This window comes from Elephas maximus, chromosome 16 (genome assembly GCF_024166365.1).
Source record: "Elephas maximus indicus isolate mEleMax1 chromosome 16, mEleMax1 primary haplotype, whole genome shotgun sequence".
NCBI lineage: Eukaryota > Metazoa > Chordata > Mammalia > Proboscidea > Elephantidae > Elephas > Elephas maximus.
In genome coordinates, this window is record NC_064834.1 from 55,836,489 (window position 1) to 55,856,056 (window position 19,568).

The window sequence follows — 19,568 nt, forward strand, 5'->3', positions numbered from 1 at the left end:
TATCACTGAATGAATCAGACGAACCTTGTTATAAACATAGCTTTACCCAGGGGCCTCATGGACCCATGCTAGCAAGGCTTCGGTATATTTCTGTTTGTAGAGTATCTAGTACATCAACTCTTTTAGAGAATGACGATCCTGATTGCTTACTTTCCCAAGTAATGCTGTATTCAAAAGGTGCATTATTGCACTATAATGGGGTCCAAGATGGAACTGTCTTCCATAAAATCCTGATTGAGAACAAACAATGCACTATGCAAAGATAAATGATTAATTCCGTAGATTTTTGACTTTGATTAATGTTTGTTTCAATTTGGTCACCTTATATAAAAATTCTTTTAGGCTAATTACACTCCTCATAAACAAGCATCTACACATATAGCCCAGTCATTGTAATTAAGTATACTAAATGGCAGTTGGGCCCTGGGTCAGCAGAACTGGCAGCTGGTGGACATAAAGGATGATTAAAGAGCTTCTGTTCTGGAGCGTCAACACTAAATGGGAAATAGCTTTGGGTCATCAATTATAGGAAGATGGTTGCTTTGGACTTATTGTGAAACTGGGATGCCTTTTCTCCCAGAATTTCCCATTAAAGCAAGAATGAGGAAGGGAGAAGGGATATCTGCTTGATTTATTATTTGAGGTTACCCGAGAGTGACTGGCCATCGTGCTTCGACTGGAAAATTTTGGCCTATCATTAAGCCCATCTGACATTCTTTAGAGAAATATGACAGCTCACATGTCGAGTTTGAGCCTCTTGACTTTTTTAGCCTGAGTTTGAATCACCTTACACACAGGTCTCTGGACTGATGCATCTGAAGTTTGCAAACCAAAACCCTAGGGGAAAGGGCAGATTTTCTAGTAACTTTGCTACGAGAGAAGTTTAGCTTATTATTGTGAGTTCTACAATATGTGGGCACAAAATCCCTCCTAAAGGGGCCAGCCCTAGCCTGCTTGGTAGACCATGAGATGTCTTTTGACGGGACAATCCAATTTTACTACTTCTCAAAACTGACAGACAAACCGCTGTCCACAGTAGGTTATCCCCATCCTCATTCATCTCCCTAAAAATAAAAATCTTGCTCCTTCCACATTTTTTCCCCTTTTCAGTCCCTTCCAAACCCTACTGACTTCTCAGGATTCTAGTCGTTGCCAGCACCTTATGGTTATGACAGAATGTCAGTAGTTCTCTGTAGAAGTCGCTGCAGCTGGGTTCATCTGCCCATTCTGTCCCAGTCTTGTTTCATCAGTACTGAAGGAATCATCTCATTTGGAGTGTGTGCCTTCCAGTCCTAACAAGCCCCTGATACTGTCTAGTCACCTCCCAATCATCCCACATCAATCTGACAGCACTTCGATTCTTGGTGAATAACTCAGCAGCAAATTCTCTATGTCCAGGGCTCAGGATCACATTAGCGATTGGCTTCAGGGCACCATATCCTTTTACTTAGTGGACTTTGTAGAATGACATGGCTGGGGAGCTCTTGCAGAAAGAGAGAGAGCCTAATTATTTTTGTGGCTGGAAGACTTCAGTTGGTCCTATTTGTTTTTGCTAGATGTAAACAGATGGTTTCTGTGAAACCTAGTGAGTCTTGGGCTCATGAATGAATGGTGAAACTCCCACAAGTATGGTTCTCGAGATATGGATTTATGCCCATAGCCAAATTAGATGATATGTATTCCGTAAACACCTATTGCAAAACTGCATAATTGGGGAGGCAGTGACTGAAGCATGTGTATTACCTTCTCGTTACAACCTCACGCCACCAGTAACACTTTGAGAGACACTGAAACCTCAGGTCCCACCTAGAACATGACTTGATGGACTTTTGGGTGCACAGCAATTGTTACCATCTTTCCTGGGTAAGACAGCTCACATTTATAACTGTTAAATGCATTAGAGCCAAGGTATTTTGTTGATGTTAACATTTGCTGCCAACGTCTAATGCCACATCTTGTTTACAGCCCATAAATTTATGACATAAGGAGACCACTCAGAATTTTGATATATTATGGAAAAAAAAAATCCAGCAATGCCAAACGCACGGATGGTTTTACATTCCAGACAGATACTTTTACACACCGTTGATTGCATTTTAATATAACAGGGGTTTCATTTTGTTCTGCTGATGGATTCTGATCAGCTCCTGGCACTTAGGAACAGGGAAGTGAATGCTGCACTTCTGGGAAAAATGAAAGTTTTATTAAAGAAAGCATGAACCAAACAGGTATTTTACTGCTGTCTTTGCTGTCATCTTAAATGATTACAGGAACAGAAAGGCTGGTTCTTCACTCTCTTTCCTAACAGGAATCCCCTAAAATGGTAAATGCTAGGCCAGATCTTTTCTCAGTAAGTATTTCCTTTTGCTTATCCCCTAGATCAAAACATATTTCATGAATGAACAAACAAAATATCATAAAAAAAAAAGAAAAGCCTTGGCTTTATAGTAGCTGGTTGCATTATGTTTGTAAAATTACATCTCTGTTACCAGGTGTGCAGTATCTTCTATAGTTTGGATAAGTTTGAGATATGAAATTAGTGACTCTTAGTCTTCATGGGTGGAGGCAGTGGTAAAGTTCTTGCCTCCCATGTGAGGAACCCAGCTTCAATTCCAGGCCAGTATACTTCAAGCTCAGCCACCACTTGTCTGTCAGTGGAGGCTTGCATGTTGCTGTGATGCTGAACAGCTTTCAGCAGAGTTCCTAGACTAAGACTAGAAAGAAAGGCCTGGCTATCGACTTCTGAAAAATCAGCTGGTGAAAACCCTATGAATCACAAACTGTCCAATCCTGTTGTGCATGGGGTAGCCATGAATCAGGGGCCAACTTGACTGCAGCTGACAACTGTCTTCATGGGTAAGAGACAGACATTGATTAGAGCTGGGTTGGTTCATTGACATCTGAAGGTATGGGGATTTTTACCATCTTGGTGACCTTTCTTGATGGGTGATGGTGTGGGTCATAATACTTTCCTGAAGGAAAAAAATCACTACTCTTTTGCTATCATTTGCCTGACCTAAAGCCATTGGAAAGTTGGTGTCTTAATGTCATCTCCCTCATTATTCTAGGCATGGGTGAAAGCAGAGCTCTCTCTCCTCATTTGTTTCTTCTTGTACTGACCTGTCCTTCCCATCTGAACATGAAACCTCTCAAACATATACAGTAAGTCCCTGGGTTACCAACATCTGACTTACAGACCCTTTAATGTTATGTAAATTTGTCCTTACTTTGAAATGACTGAACCAGCCCCTACTCACAACAAATTCTTCATCACAAAAGGAAATCAGGAAAACAATACCATTTATAATAGCTCCTAAAAAAATAAAATACTTGGGAATAAATCTAACCAGGGATGTAAAAGACCTATACAAAGAAAACTACAAAACACTTCTGCAGGAAACCAAAAGAGATCTACATAAATGGAAAAACATACCATGCTCACAGATAGGTAGACTCTACATTGTGAAAATGACAATTCTACCCAAAGTGATTTACAAATACAGTGCAATCCCAATCCAAATACCAACAATATTCTTTAAAGAGATGGAAAAACTTATCATTAACTCTATATGGAAAGGGAAGAAGCCCCAGATAAGTAAAGCACTGTTGAAGAAGAATAAAGTCAGAGGACTCACACTACCTGACCTCAGAACCTGCTATACAGCTATAGTAGCCCAAACAGTCTGGTATTGGTGCAATGACAGATACATTGACCAACGGAACAGAATTGAGAACCCATATGTAAATTCATCCACCTATGGTCATCTGATCTCCTACAAGGGCCCAAAGTCCATCAGATGGGGAAAAGATAGTCTTTTTTAACAAATGGTGTTGGCAAAACTGGATGTCCATCTGCAAAAAAATGAAACAGGACCCATACCTCACACCATATACAAAAACTAACTCAAAATGGATCAAAGGCCTAAATATAAAGCCAAAAACCATGAAGTTCATAGAAGAAAAAATAGGAGAAATGCCAGAGGCCCTAATACACAGCATTAACAGGATACAAACCCCAACCAACAACACACAAGCTCCAGAGGATGAGCTAGATAACAGGGATCGTCTAAAAATTAAACACTTATGCTCATCAAAAGACTTCACCAAAAGAGTAAAAAGAGAACCTACAGACTGGGGAAAAAAATTTGGCTATTACAAATGAAGCAAAGATCTAATCACTAAAATCTACAAGAAAATCCAGTACCTCTACAACAAAAAGACAAATAATCCAATAAAAAATGGGAAAAGGAAATAGACACTTTACCAAAGAAGGCATTCAAGTGGCCAACACAGGAGGAAATGCTCACGATCTCTAGCCATCAGGGAAATGCAAATCAAAACCACAATGAGCTACCATCTCGCCTTGACATTACTGGCACGAATCAATAAAACAGGAAATAACAGATGTTGGAGAGGCTGTGGGGAGATCAGAACTCTTATGCACTGCTGGTGGGAATGCAAAATGATACAACCATTTTGGAAAACGATATAGCCCTTCCTTAGAAAGCTAGAGATAGAAATACCATATGATCCAGCAATCCCTCTCCTAGGAATATATCCTAGAGAACTAAGAGTCGGCACATGGACAGACATATGCACACCCATGTTCATTGCAGCATTGTTCCCGAAAGCAAAAAGATGGAAACAACCTAGGGGCCCATCAACAGATGAATAGATAAACAAACTGTGGTACATATACACAATGGAGTATTACACAACAGTAAAGAACAATGATGAGTCTGTGGACATCTCATAACATGGATGAATCTGGAGGACAATATGCTGAGTGAAATAAATCAATCACAAAAGAACAAAAATTATATTAGACCACTACCGTAAACACTCATGAAAAGGTTTACATACAAAAAGAAACCATCTTTGATGGTTACGAGGGAGGGGAGGGGTGGGGATGGAAAAGCAATAGACAATAGGTAAGCGGAAACTTTGGTGAAGGGTAAGACAGTACACAATACTGGGGAAGCCAGCACAACCTGTACAAGGCAAGGTCATAGTAGCTGCATAGACACATCCAAACTCCCTGAGGGACTGAATTGCTGGGCTGAGGGCTGTGGGGACCATGATCTCGGGGAATATCTAGCTCAACTGGCATAACATAGTTTATAAAGTATATGTTCTACATTCTACTTTGGTGAGTAGCATCTGGGATCTTAAAAGCCTGTGAGGAGCCATTTAGGATACTCCATTGGTCTCACCCCTTTGGGAGCAAGGAAGAATGAAGAAAACTAAAGATACAAAGGAAAGATTAGTCCAAAGGACTAATGGACCACATCTACCACGGCCTCCACCAGACTGAGTCCAGAACAACGAGATGGTACCCAGCTACCACCACTGACTGCTCTGACAGGGATCACAATAGAGGGTCCTGGTCAGAGCTGGAGAAAAATGTAGAACAAAATTCTCACTCAAAAAGAAAGACCAGATTTTCTGGGCTGACAGACTGGAGAAACCCTGAGAGTATGGTCCCTGGACACCCTTTTAGCTAAGTAATGAGGTCACTCCGAGGTTCACCCTTCAGCCAAAAATTGAACAGGCCTATGGAACAAAGCAAGACTGAAGGGGTGCACTAGCCCTGGGGCAGGGACTGGAAGGCAGTAGGGAACAGGAAAACCGGTAATGGGGAGCCCAGGGTTGAGAGGGGAGAGTGTTGGCATGTCGTGGCATTGTTAACCAACGTCATAGAACAATGTGTGTACTGACTGTTTGATGAGAAACTAGTTTGTTCTGTAAACCATCTAAAGTACAAGAAAAAGAAAAGGAAAAAAAATCATCATAGTCACCTTCACTTGCTGTACGTGCAGCTTTTAACCCTTTCACAGCCCATTTATTTTTTCCTTTTAATTTTTTGTTGATACTATGTGTTTTCAGTAATGGAGGGCATGCTGAGTCATTGAGCCTGTCTGAATTTTTGGTAGGTAATATGATTTTTCTTTTATGCCTCATTCCACAAATCGTACCCCCAGAGTCTAGGGGTAAATATGTGTACCAAATAAAAATTTTCAAAATTCATGATTTTCTTTCAAAAATTCAACGATTGAGCACCACTTCATACGATATCCTGTAAAAACAGTAATTTGCAGCACATGCCTGTTTTTTCCACTTCAAGTTGTTATATAGGGCTTTGCCTGGCGGCAGTGTATACAGTCAGTGGGACAGTAGCTTCCCAGTGAACCCCAGAGGTACAAAAAGTAAGTGGTAGCTATATATACCACTGGTTCTGGAAGGGTTTAAATCATTGAAAAGGCTTTGAGCCTTTTCTTGCAGTAAGGTAAGGGTCAATGAGAACTGTATGCACCTGTTCTGACTTATCTACAAATTTGAGTTTAAGACACACTTAGGAACAAATCTTGTTCATACCTCAGGAACTGCCTGTATTCCTCTTTCCTTTAATATGGTTAACTCTGTAGATCCCCATTGCATATTCTATATGGTGCATGTCATACAAGGCCCTTCCTAGCTTGGCCTATTTGTTTTTCCAGCCTCACCTTCTGCTCATCCCTACCTCACACTCTATAATCCAGACACAATAGATGCCCTGCCATCTGCTGAACACTCCAGGTGCTTTTTAGTTTGCATGGGTTTGTTCAGGCAAGCCTGACTCTGGAATACTATCTCCCTAACCCATGCCGTTTCATTTTGGCAATATCCACCAACTACCAAGACCCTGACTGGTCCTGCCCTCTAAACCCCAGGGAGAAAAAGAAAATTCTGTGTATGCCCATGTCCTTTTTTCACACAGGTGAATAGCATTTCCACAGAGTAGCATGGTTGAATATATCTGCCATCTTCCATAGATGATGAATCCCTCTAGTCTTACTCATCTTCTCTATTGGAGTTGGAACATTGGGTGGTGGTAGCAGAGAGAGCACAGGCACTTGAATCAAAAGACCTGAGTTAGAGTCTCAGCTTGGATATTTCCTGGTTGTGTGACTTGGGCAAGTTAAATTTGCTTCTGTTTGTCTTTGTTAAGTACATCTGTAAAATGGGGGATATTAGTAGCTATGCAAAATGCCAAGTATCATGCCTAAGACATTTGTAGGTAACAAACATATTTCTGGAATCAAAGTGAATGTCTCCTTTGACAAGAGGAATCTTCCTTCCAAAACCTGCCAGTCCGTAACACCCTTTCCCTGTCACTCTTGTGACTCTATGTAACCTCAAGGGCTAGACTCAGGTCCATGCTGTCCCAGGAAGTCTCTGACAACCCCAGTCCAGTGTTGGCTTTTCCTTTAACCTCCTGTAACATCAATTCACCGAGTGATAAAAAAAAGACACTGAAAAACTATTGCCTGGACTTAATATTTGAATAATACTTGTATGTCTTATCTTCCCATTGGGATTGGAGATGTCTTAGGGCAGGATCTATATATCTTTTTATACCTTTTATAACCTGACGTGTTCCATTAGAATGTTTTGGAAGACAGATAACTTAGTTGCTGCCTTTGACTGATTTTTGCTTGCAGTGGACTTTATCTCTGCAGTTCACGTGCTGGTGGTGTTAGGGCCATTATAGGAGCTATCCTCACCCCACGTTCTCCTCTGCGCTATTCTTTGTGCATTCTCCTGGGGGTTTAGCTGGTAAGAGATGAAGTGCTGTTGAATACCAATGAAGCCCCTGCTATACAGATACAGACAAATGATAGAAATCCCTCAAGGGCACAACTCATAGATTAGCGTGATCATCATAATTTGCATTGCCGTTTCTTTACAGGCGTGTGTGTGTGTGTGTGTGTGTGTGTGAAGGTTGTTTTTTTTTTCGTGAGAGTGATCAAACCGTGTTAAATGAAACATCAGAGGGAAGTATAAGAAGCACAACTGTATTATGGAAATCCAGGCCCTGCAGTCCTGGTTTGTGCTGTTACCAAGTGAGATTTGTCTGTATCTTTCACTCTTTGTCAGGCCGAGCTACAGAAGCTGAGACAACAAGCCCTGGAGACCAAACACTTCATTGAAAAGCAAGAAGCAGAAGAGAGGAAACTCCTGCGAATCATTGCGGAGGCCGATGGGGAGAGGCTGAGACAGAAGAAGGAGTTAGACCAGGTGAGAACACCTGCAGACCTTCTCAGCAGTTGCAAGTGTTTGAGTCACGTCTTTACGAATCCTCATTCCTATCTAAGTACTTCCATCCGGTGCTATTGGAAGAATAGCAGCAGAGGCCTAGCTCTTACCAGTTAATTATGAAATATTCATTCATTTATTCAGCTCATATTTATGAGCACTCACCATGCATCAGTCACTGCTGTGGACATGGGGCATACATGGCGAACAAGACAACAAGGTCCGTGTCCTCAAGGAGCTTATATTCTAGTGTAATATAATTGCTCAGATAGACTTATAATTAATAATTAGATAATTTGGGAGTTAGAATCTCAAATTTATAATTTGACGGTTAGAAACTCAAATGCTTTCAAGGACCTGGCAAGTTAAAAAAAAACAAAAGAAAAGTTTGCCAGTGCAAGACAGTATGAAGTTGTACAACTTGGCAAGAGCTAGCCCACCATAAAGTCATTCAAATTGAAACATTGTAAAAATAATATGCTAGAAAACCAACAATCAGAACAACACACTCAGGGGCCAAAGCTAGGAACTCTGGAATATTTGTCCAACTCTCTTTCCAATGCGACTGTAAACTCTGATAGGAGTCCTGTGTTTATTGTCTAGTAGGCTATTTCCAGTGCCTGTCCACATGGTGCCTGGACTTATGGACGAATGCTGCTGCCTTAAAGAAAAATGAGACTTTTGGTCAGTGAGTGACATTTTCCTGGTGGCCACGTTCTTCCTTACCTTTCTAGGTGATCAGTGAGAGGGATATCCTGGGGTCTCAGCTTGTTCGGCGCAACGATGAGTTAGCTTTGCTCTATGAGAAGATCAAGATCCAACAGTCGGTGCTGAACAAAGGCGAGAGCCAGTACAACCAGAGGGTGGAGGACATGAGAATCCTCAAACTCGAGATCAAGAAGCTTCGCAGGGAAAAGGGGATTCTTGCCAGGAGTGTGGCTAACGTGGATGAACTCAGGTAAAAGGAGGCGCCGCAGGGCTGAGGGCTCAGTGGTCTGCTTGGAGCTCTTGAAATAACCTTCCTTTTCACGCTTGTCGGTCAGAGAAGGTCTTTATCAAGTTGTATAAAATAATTTTTACAGGATGAAATCATTAGCAAATGAGGACAGAATCTGCATTGTGTTCATGCAATGTCGCAAATATGAACAAGTTTCCTTCCAGGTGGGAATAAGTGAGTGCACAAAGATTTTTAAAAACTCTATTCTGGATTTTGAAAAAGAAATTTTAAGTCAAATCCCAAACACAAACTAGTTACAATTCAGAAAATATTTTTTCCCCCACTGAGCTCTTTAGAATTTCTTTAATAAAGCAGTATGCAAGACATGGAGCATCAGTATTTAAATTTAATCTTGGTAACGTTTGCACATTTTTTCTTAGAATTATGTACAGAATGGAAGGAGGTGAAAAATTTAATTTTATCACTGTTTGCAAACTCTTTCCTTAGAAGACGGTCAGCTTTTACATCTCACTCTTGGTTTATCTCCTGCAGCTTTCTCTTTAGCTTAGTGCGCCTTCTTTCTTTACATCTTAAATTACTCAAGATATGCTTTCCCTTTGGGAAAACATCACCATGTTATATACAGGCAATTGCAGGAAACCAGATAAGAAGTTTGGTGGTTTCTCAGTAGCTATCCTTATTCCCCCCAGACTTATAGGTGAATAGTATCTTTGACCAACTGGGGGCAATTACACAGTTAGAGTCTACTTCTCAAATTAATTGGATTAGAAAATATTTTGATATTTTGATTTAGTGAGCATGTTCAGGCATACTGAGGTTGTTACTATCAAGGATGGATCATTATGTACTTTTTAAGAGTTGCTTGTATTTCAGATAATGAAAGTAATACAGACGCATTGTAGAAAATGTGGGAAATGCAGAAAACATATAAAGGAGGTATTAGAAAATTACTCATAACTTTACTACCTAGAGATATCATGATTGATGTTTTGGAGACAGATGGATTTGTTCTAAGTAGCTATTGAATGATCTCCAGGACTATCACTAAACTTGTCAGCCCTGAGTTATCTTTATTACACATACAAAGAACCAGATTTTACCTATTCCCGATCAGTATTGCTATTTGTTGAGAACAGACTTTATTTTTCTTACGACTGGAAGGGCAGTTTAATAATGATATCGGAGACAAAAAAAAGCAGGCATGAATTCCAGTCCCAGCCTTACCACATACAAGCTGTGTGACCTTGGGCAGATCACTAAACTTCTCTGAGCTTTGGAGTTGTAGTTAAAATTAAACATGAAAACAATGTGTCTAGCCCAGAGTCTAGTAAAAAATAAGCCACCTATAATGGTAGCTAATACTCTTGCCCTTCTCTTCTGATGACACGTTAGAAAATGGAAGTGTTAAAAATATGCTTTTAATTCTAAGCAGCTTGTTCTGAGCTCCCTGTTGAGTGAACATCATGCCGTTAGTTCTAATGGTTTGTCTTCCTAATGAGGTGAAGTTGTATTATTGGTTTAAATGAAGCAATTAAGCAAAAGAGCTGGCTTAGTATTAGTAATCGGCATACCCACAGCAGATGAGGACGGATAGTAATATCCTCATTGCCCATGTCAATGCAAGTACTTGCCTCTCCGCCGCCCCCTAACGAAGCTTTTTCATTTAGTGGGGTGGCAGAAACTCAGGCTACTGAGGATGGCTGTAGTACATTACCTATTAACTAGAGATTCCCATAGATTTCAGAAGTATGTTAGAGCCGGAGCTAGTTCTTTAGGACTTTTTTTCAGCCATCTGTGTAGTTGTGGAACATGAAATAAAATATTGTCCCAAATTCTAACTCAGTGGTTCTCAATCCTGGCCGCCCATTAGATTTACCTGCAAGACTTCTATGCCTTAAAGCTCAGGCCCCATGCTAGACCAATGAAAACTGTATCCCTCTAGGGGTTGGGTCCAGGCAAAGGGGTAGTTTCAAAGCTCCCCAGGTGACTGTAATGTGCAGTCAGGGTGGAGACACACTGCCCTAATTGTCAGGTTATCACCTGAGCCTCAGTACAGGCAGTCAGGTGCCAGAACTTGGGGAGAATGTAGACTCTTCTGCTGTTGCTAGAGACATTTAGAAACATTAAAAAAATAATACTGAAACTCTCCTAGGTCAGCCCCCCTCTGTTCCTTCCACGCACCTCAAATTCCTAGAGTATCCAGAAGCATTCTGAGCCCTGGCATAGTTGTTTTTTAAAGCTAAGGCTGAAGTTTCAACTCTGCAAGGATTGATATCATCTGTGTCTTGGCTAGATTAGGAGGCTACTCCCAGCATTCCCCTGAGCTTCTCTAATTCCAACTTTCTATCTAAGACTCGATGGCAATGTGTTTTACTGGGGTCTAAGATTTAGGAGACCCGGTGATATAATGATTGCTAACTGAAAGGTTGACGGTTCGAACCCACCAATCACTCTGTGACAGTCTGCTGCCATAAAGATTTACAGCCTTGGAAACCCTATAGGGCAGTTCTACTCTGTCACTGTGAGTCAGAATCGACTTGATGACAACAGTTTTTTTTTTTTTTATCTAAGACTTAATCTGTACATAATCTTTTGAAGGTACCATAGTCCGATGAGCAGAACATTTCTTTGCAAACAAAATTTGTCTTATTCAGGCAGGAGCTTTATCACATGCAAAGGGAATTCCTGAAGGAGAGGACACGGTGCCGAGCCCTGGAGGAGGAACTGGAGAACCCCATGAATGTGCACAGATGGAGGAAGCTTGAGGTAACATCTGGCAGAGCCTTCTTTCCAAGCCCAAATTTCTTCTGCCCTGCGCCCCCACAATTCCCAACCTAAAACACAGTAAGAAGTGTGGTCTTATTTAATTCTATGCCAGTTGTCACCTAAAATGTCAGGCTGTATCAAATGTAAGTTGGATTGTTCCAGAACCAAATGGTTTACTTAGGCTTTGCTTAAGATGTCTCAGACAAAATCCTTTCTGCCTAAAAAGGATCCAGTGGCAGCTATGAACGGCCCTTACCGATTGACATTTATTTTTGTTGTTTTGGTTATTTTTGGCTAACCAGTTGTCCTCTGACTGCCTGTTAGCCTTGGATTATGAATTGCCTTTAGCCATATTGGTCACCAGCATCTTTACCATCTTCCTATTGGTCTTGGCATCCTTTCAATCCTGCAGGAAATATGGTCTTGAGAACCAGCCCTCTTTTCGAAGGACTGGCATTTGTTAATCAAACTCTTTCTCTTAGGATCTGGGAATGCAACCAAAGTTCCATCAGTAGGTGATGGATAATAAACTTCATTTTTTCTTTTGTGACTTCCTGTCAGACATTGTCACCAGCACTGCAGATAACAGTTAAAGACAAGCTCTGCTTGTCCAAGAAAAAGGTGGCCATCTCCTTTTGTCGTACCCAGCAATGTGGGTGCCAGAAGGGGCTTTGTTAAATGCAACAATTAGAGTTTTGGGGAGAATATAGGTATGGGATATAAAAAAGAGCATGACAAGAGGAAAAAACAAAAATCAAGCAAGTAGGTTTTTGTTTTTCATTTTAATTTTTTTTCTTCTAATGAAGAAAACACTAAGGATAATGCACCATAAGTTGTTATGTAAACATGAGGCCTGAATTTTAACAACACCCAGCCCTGCCAAGTGGATGCGCATCAAGTCTAATCCCAACGGGATATCATTTTTTTGTCCCTTTTGGACCCTCATTTATTCCTCTTAAAAAGCTCAGAGTGGTATAGCACACTAAACCAGCAATAATATGGGTGTGTCTGAGGGAGTCGAGCTGAAGATTTTAAAGCCGTTCACTGTCACATTATTCTACGTGTTTTCAAGAAGATCTTTAAAGTGTTCAATTCCATGTTAATTTCTAGCAGGAAATTAGAAAACAGAGACTCTGGGAGGCTGTTGAAAATATTTACCTGTTAGATTAATTCAAAACGTCAGTAGAGTTGAAAGTGAAGCTCGGCTAAAGTCTAGAGGACAAATCATCAGTTTATAACTGTAGATCGTGCTTGAATTGTGCACAGATAGCTACTGAAAGAGCATCAAAGCCCTATGGATTGATAACTCCATTTAAGAGCTAAATGTCATGGTCGTGTTCTGCTGCCAATTATTAGCCGAAGCCCACATCCTAGAAACCTTCCCAGTCATTGGCTGTAATGAATCTTCTTGTTGATAATTACCAGAGGAGAATCCTAAGGCTGAGTGGATTAGGGAACCCTGTCTCATTCCCTTGAAACAGAGGCGATGGTAGGGGAAGCCCCAGAGCATAGCAATTAAGAACCAGAGGCTCTGGGGCCAGGCATATCTGGGCTTGAATCCAGCTCAGACTTGATGCCAATTTACCCAGTTTGGTTAAATGACTTAACTTCTCTGAGCCTCAGGTGCCTTATCTGTAAAAGGGGAAGACTAAAACTGTCTCATAGGATTGTCATGAGGCTGAAATACATTGTATGAAAAGCACTTAGCATGGTAGCAAAGAACCAGGCATCGTGGTAACTGTCATCATCATTATTATTCCAATTGGTGGAATAAACATGTTCATTTTCTGTTTATTGGCTAGGTAGGGCCATAGATGAGACATCAGGAAAACTACAGTCTGCTCTTTTGGGGGCAGGTATTTATGACCATCGCATCTATTATACTTTTTGGGGGGGGTTCTGATTCTATCTGTATTGGGTCTGCAGGTTTGCAGTAGATTTCAATAGTAATTTTACATAGGGACCATGGTGCTTTGAAACTGATGACATCTTGGCTACTTCATTTTTCTTCCCCTTGGACAGGCCAGTGACCCCAGTACCTTCGAGCTGATACAGAAAATTCACACCCTGCAAAAGCGTCTCATCAGCAAGACCGAAGAAGTGGTTGAAAAAGAGCTGCTCCTTCAGGTAGCATTTTCACTTTGGTTTCTCAGCACCGCATCTCCAGGACTGTGTGTTCTAGAACGAATCAGTTACTTGGCAGCGTTGCATGCCCCATATTTAACTGTAGATGGCAACCGTGACTCACACATAGAAAACAAACACACCCGGATTAATTGGTCTTTTATGCTGCGCTATCTCGAGAATTCTGGAAAATTAAGTTCAAGGCTGGAGTTACTGCATCCAATAATGTCAGCATTCCTCCCCCACCCCCATCGCTGCAGTTTTGTCAGGTACTCTTAAATGCTTTCCTTCATATCTTCGTATAATGTGAAATGCTGTGATTTTGATTTTGAAAATAAGCTCTCACGTTGAGCACAAGTGATCTGGCCACTTAAAGATTTATGTGATTGAAATGGAAGGAAAGATTTCTTTTTGAGGATTTTATGCAGTAAGTTAGTCTGGAGCAGTTAGGAAGGGTAAGATCCTTTTAGGCTTAATCTTTGCAAGTAAGAATTGTTACCACCATCATCGTTACCACCAGCTCTACCACCGCTACTTCCTCCTTCTCCTCCATCATCATCACCATCGCCATCACCATCATCATCATCATCATCACTTATTGTATGCCAAGTACTCTGCTGGGGGCTTTATCTACCTTGTCTCATTTCATAATTTAGGGGATGGGTATTGTTATCCCCCATCGATGGCTGAGGCAGTTGAGGACCAGGAGTTTAGTGTGGATAAGATTGGAAGCTCTGATGTTGGTTGGCGCGGGTTGGAATCCTGCCTCTGCCAATTTGTAGCTAGTGAGTTTAACATTTCTGCACGTTAGATTCTAAATCTGTATTATGGGACAATGATACAGCATGTGAAAAGGGATATTGTGAAGAATGAAAGATCTTAGCATTATGCTCAGGACAAAGTAAGTGTCTAATAAACATCAGCAATTCTTCTTTCTGATTCCAAAGACTATAATCTTAACTGCTGGGTTACCAGTAGGAGAGGAGTATGAACTTGCTGAGCAGGGTTTTGCTGCCCCTTATGTTTTACATGCTGCCTTAACAGATATTTTCCCTGGAGGTGGGTGTACAGTAAAAAGCTTTCCAGAGCAATACTACTGTGCAGCCAACAGGGATTTTCCTCTTTTCATGTGGGCGAGCGTGGTGGTTGAGGGCAGACTTTGGTGTTGGAAAGATTTGGTCTTGAATCACAGGTCCAAAACTTGATACCTTCAAAGATCTCAGTTTCCACATCTGCGAAATGGGGATTATAACACCCGTTTTCATATGGGAGGGATGTACTCTGGGCAGAGTACACAATTTTTGTACATCATGTTGTAAGGATAACCAATTAGTGTATGGGCACAGGGGTCCAGAAGTCCAGGGGTTGAGCTGTGACTGCAGCAATGACAGCCACAGGTCACTTACCCAAGACCATACAGGTGGTAAGTGGCAGGGCTGGGACTCAGCCAGGCAGTCGGCTCCAGAGCCTGTACAGTCTATACCACTTCACTACTCTGCCTCTCCTGCGATTATCACTTAATTAGTTTTTAAAGACCTGGATTTTGCTTTTTATGAAACCTCTATATTGCAAGTTTGTTTTATATTTTTTTGATAGCTCTAACTTTATTATTTCCTTCCTTCTATGTACTTTGGATTTACTCTTTTTCTACTTTTTGAGATTGATGCTTAGCTCGTTAATGTTCGGTTTTCTAATAGAGGCATTAAAGGTGGTAAAATGTCCTGTAATAACTTTTTAAAAGTTATTTCCACAGGTTTTGATATGGGTATTTCCATTTCCATGTTTTATAAATATTTTCTATTTTTAGTATTTTCCAGTAGTTAGAAATCTCAAACATTAGCACTATTTCGCCTGTGGTAATTAAAGGTGCATCTTCACATTTCCAAATGTATAGGTATTTCAGGTGTCTTTCAGTTAGTGATTTCTTACTTTTTTGCACTGAGGACTGTATTGTAGTGGTTCTTAAGAAATTTTTGAGACTTGCTTTGTGACTAACCAATAGTTTTTTTGTAAATGATGCGTATGTGTTTGAAAAGGATAGGCACTCTAAACGTTCAGGGTTCGGGGTTCTATGTGTGTTTATTAGGCCAGCCTTGGTAATTTGTTGTTCAGACTATACCAGTCCTAAGTTTTGATTCATCTGATAAAAGTATGGAGATTTGTTCAGTTCTTTTGTAGTTCTTTTCTTTTGCTTTAAGTGTATTTTAGACTATGTTAATAGATAAGTAAAAATTTACACTCTTTATTTCTTCCTGATGCTATTTTCCTTTAATATTATGTAGTGGCCCTCCTCAACACTTAATAATAATTTTTTCTTTTTTTTTTTTCACAAATTTGTCTCATATTAATAAAGCTCTACCAGCTGGGGTTTTTTAAAATAATTTTTTTTATACTTTTACTTTCAAACTTACGGTGTTCTTGTAATTTAGATGGGTTATCTTGTAATTTAAAAAAATCTGTTCTGACTATCTTTATCTTTTGACTGGTACGTTTAATCATTTGTGTTTATTGATAAATTTTGGTTTATTTACATCTTCTTATTTTGTATTATTTACCTTGATTTTTTTTAATGCTTAAAAAAATCAATGTCCACTTTCTTTTGAACTGAGTTTTATTTCCTCTTCTTTCCCTTTACCAGTCACGTCCCCCTGCCACTCCCTTTTCCCTTTTTTCTGTATTCTGAACAGTTACTACCACCCAAGGCAATACACACACACACACACACACCCTGGATTCCACTAGCATTTTAATATGCATAGTGGGCATCAAATCTAAAGTTGCTCAGTATCTTATCATCTTTACAAACAATACAAGGGCTTGGGGTTTTTTAATCACTCCAATCACTTCAATCCTCTCAACGTTGATCATCCTCATCGTTATTTATTTAGATTTACCCAGGTATTTGCTAGTTCTTTTGTTTTCTATTTCTTCCTAGTTTCTGTTCCTTCCATCTTGGTTCATTCTCCTTCATTGTGAAGTGCATCCTTTCTTAGTTCTTTAGGTGATGGTTTTTTCAATGGTTAACATGTTCCTTTGCTTATCTGAAATGTTTTTGTTTTGCCCTTACTCATAAATGATTGGTGTAGAATCTTATTTTCTATTTGCACTTTGAAGACATGAGTACTTTGTGTCCTAGCTTCTAGTGATGCTATTGAGAAGTCAACTGTCAGTCCAATTATTATTGCTCCTTTTTTGGTAACTTACCTTTTATTCTGTTTGATCGTAAAGCTTTTCTTTGTTTTCTATGTTCTGGATTTCAACACAGTGTGTATAGGTATGCCTTTATCTTTACTTATCATGCTTAGGACTCACTGTATTTCCAGAATCTGAGGATTTGTGTATCTTCAAATAGCCTCTTCTTTAGCCTCTATTCACTCATTCTGTAATTCCTATTAGATGTATGTTGGACTTACTTATACCTTCTTCCTTATCTAATGGCCTCTTTGATATTTTTCTTCTCTTTATCTCTTTGTGCTACATTTTCTCAGCTTATCTTCTTGTTCACCAATTCTCTCTTGAGCTATGCTTATCTGCTAATAGCCAATCTATTGAGCTTTTAATTTCCAATGATTTTACTTTTCCAGAGTTTTTTTGTCACACATACATTGTCTTTGTTGATAGTGTCTTGATCTTTTTGTCATGTTTTTATTCCTTCCTTTATGTCTTCAATTAATTTAAACACTGTTCTTTTATAGTCTTTACCTGATTATTTCTATTACTTGAAGGTTTGGGGGATCTTTCCTGTTTGTTGTTATTACTGACTTTCATTTGTGATGGATTTCTTCCTTTTGTGTTTTGTAATTTTGGATTATGAACTCATTTTCAGAAGGACTTTATTTATGGGATGTGAGAATGGTCTAGGTTAAAGGTGTGTCCCTTCATTTTTTCTGCCAGGTATCCCACAAGATATTGCTTGCTTGGGATCATTTTTTGTGTTAAATTCTCACCTTTGGGCTTCCTGGGCCACTTGGTTAACACAGTTTGAAACCTCAGACTCTTGTAAGGGAATACCCACGCTGCAAATTCTCAGGGGAGCTAGTTTTCTTCCCCCCAGAGACAAGGTGAGACAATTGGATTTCCTCGTGGCCTTCCTGTTTCAGTGGATGGATTTTTATTTGTTTTACTTCTTAACCAAGAATAACTCTTCTAAGTCCCTAACTTTATGTAAAGGAGTCTCAGTACCAGCTACCCACTTTACACAGGCTCAGAACCTCATCTTTTGTCCCTTTCTAACTGTTAAAATCCCAGCACCCAGCCTTTCCCCTCCTTGTGGATAGCTGCAATATCTATTTACTGCTCTAATGCGCAGTTCACCCTTTGATTTTGGCACTTGTGATCAAACTACTTGCAAATGTCACTTTGTGATGAAAAGAATACATGTTTTTTTTTCCCAGCCTGTCTAATGCTTTATAGAGGTTAGTTTTCAGGTTATTTATTCTGCCATGTTGCCACATACAGAAATCTCTTATTTGCTCTAATCCCCAGCTTTCTCATCTATAAAATGGGAACAATAATAGTACCTATTCACAGAGTTAAGTGTGTTAAGAACACATAAAGCCTAGCAGAGCGCTTAGTTCAATGTGAGCGCTTAGAGATGGTTGTCCATCGTTATCATTATTCTGATGATGATTAATAATATTATGATGATGACTATTAGTATTATCAATCACCAAGCAGTTTTTCCAGCCTCCAGAGTTTAATATCCTGTCCTGATCCCCTTTACGTAATTCCTTCTTTAGCCTTTCTTTTGATGGTTGAGCTGCTCTATGCCTGCTGTGAGTTTCTTCCCGCAGCTTGCATTTCCCCAGACAACCAGCCTTGTTATCTTGGTAAAGCACCAGGTGCTCCACAGGATTTGACAGTTTGTCAATATCTTCTGTTTTCTTAAATTATTAGAGAAGTTCACTGTACTCACAACAGAACATTTTGCAATTAGGAAGATTTTTGGTTGAATTCTGCTGAGAATCAGCACAATTTTTAACTGATGACTATTTAATCTGTTACGTGATGGTGAAGTGGCCCAATTATTTCCAAGCAGCAGATATGATGGAAATCTCCCCCCACCACTGCTAGGTTGTAAGATCTTTGAGGAAAGGTACTTCATAATTCATCTCTCTAACCCCCATGCTGACACAGTTAAAGGCACATAGTAAGTGCTCAATAAGACTGGACAACATCCTGCCTGGGAAACTCTTACCCACCCTTTAAGTCTTAGCTTAAATGCTTCTTTTTCAGGAAAGCCCTTTTACCCCTCTGGTGAGGTTAGGTCTCCTGGTACATGTTCCCAAACTTTGACTTCAATTTCATACCACTCATCATACCTGCAATTACTTAAGTAATGATGTGTGTTTAATAACTCTTTCTGCTAGACCATAAGCTTCACAAAGGCACAGGGTCTGTGTGTGTCTTGTAGATCACTACACCCCTGGTTCCTTGCCCACAGTCAGCACGAGTTAAATCTTTGCTGATTGGTTAAATGTGGGGAGAATGGTCGTCCTTCAGCAAGTGGTGTCTCACAGTCATTTAAGTTCTGTCTTTGAGCTCTGAGAGGCCATGGGAATTATTCTTCCTGTAACCTTTGCTTTTTTTGTTATTAACTACTAACTTTGCAATAGTCTGGAATTTACTGTGGGTTTATGGATCT

General features: G+C 40.0%; 1 protein-coding gene across 3 annotated transcripts in view; it reads left to right on the forward strand.

Moving 5' to 3' along the window:
• CFAP58 (cilia and flagella associated protein 58) overlaps positions 1-19,568 on the forward strand; it is a 207,165-nt gene that overhangs the window by 133,754 nt on the left and 53,843 nt on the right. For all 3 annotated transcript variants that reach the window (XM_049856121.1, XM_049856123.1, XM_049856122.1), the window contains 4 exons: positions 7,918-8,058; positions 8,811-9,034; positions 11,689-11,800; positions 13,823-13,927. In XM_049856121.1, the coding sequence (XP_049712078.1) occupies positions 7,918-8,058; positions 8,811-9,034; positions 11,689-11,800; positions 13,823-13,927 (582 nt within the window). The remainder of the gene's footprint in view (positions 1-7,917; positions 8,059-8,810; positions 9,035-11,688; positions 11,801-13,822; positions 13,928-19,568) is intronic.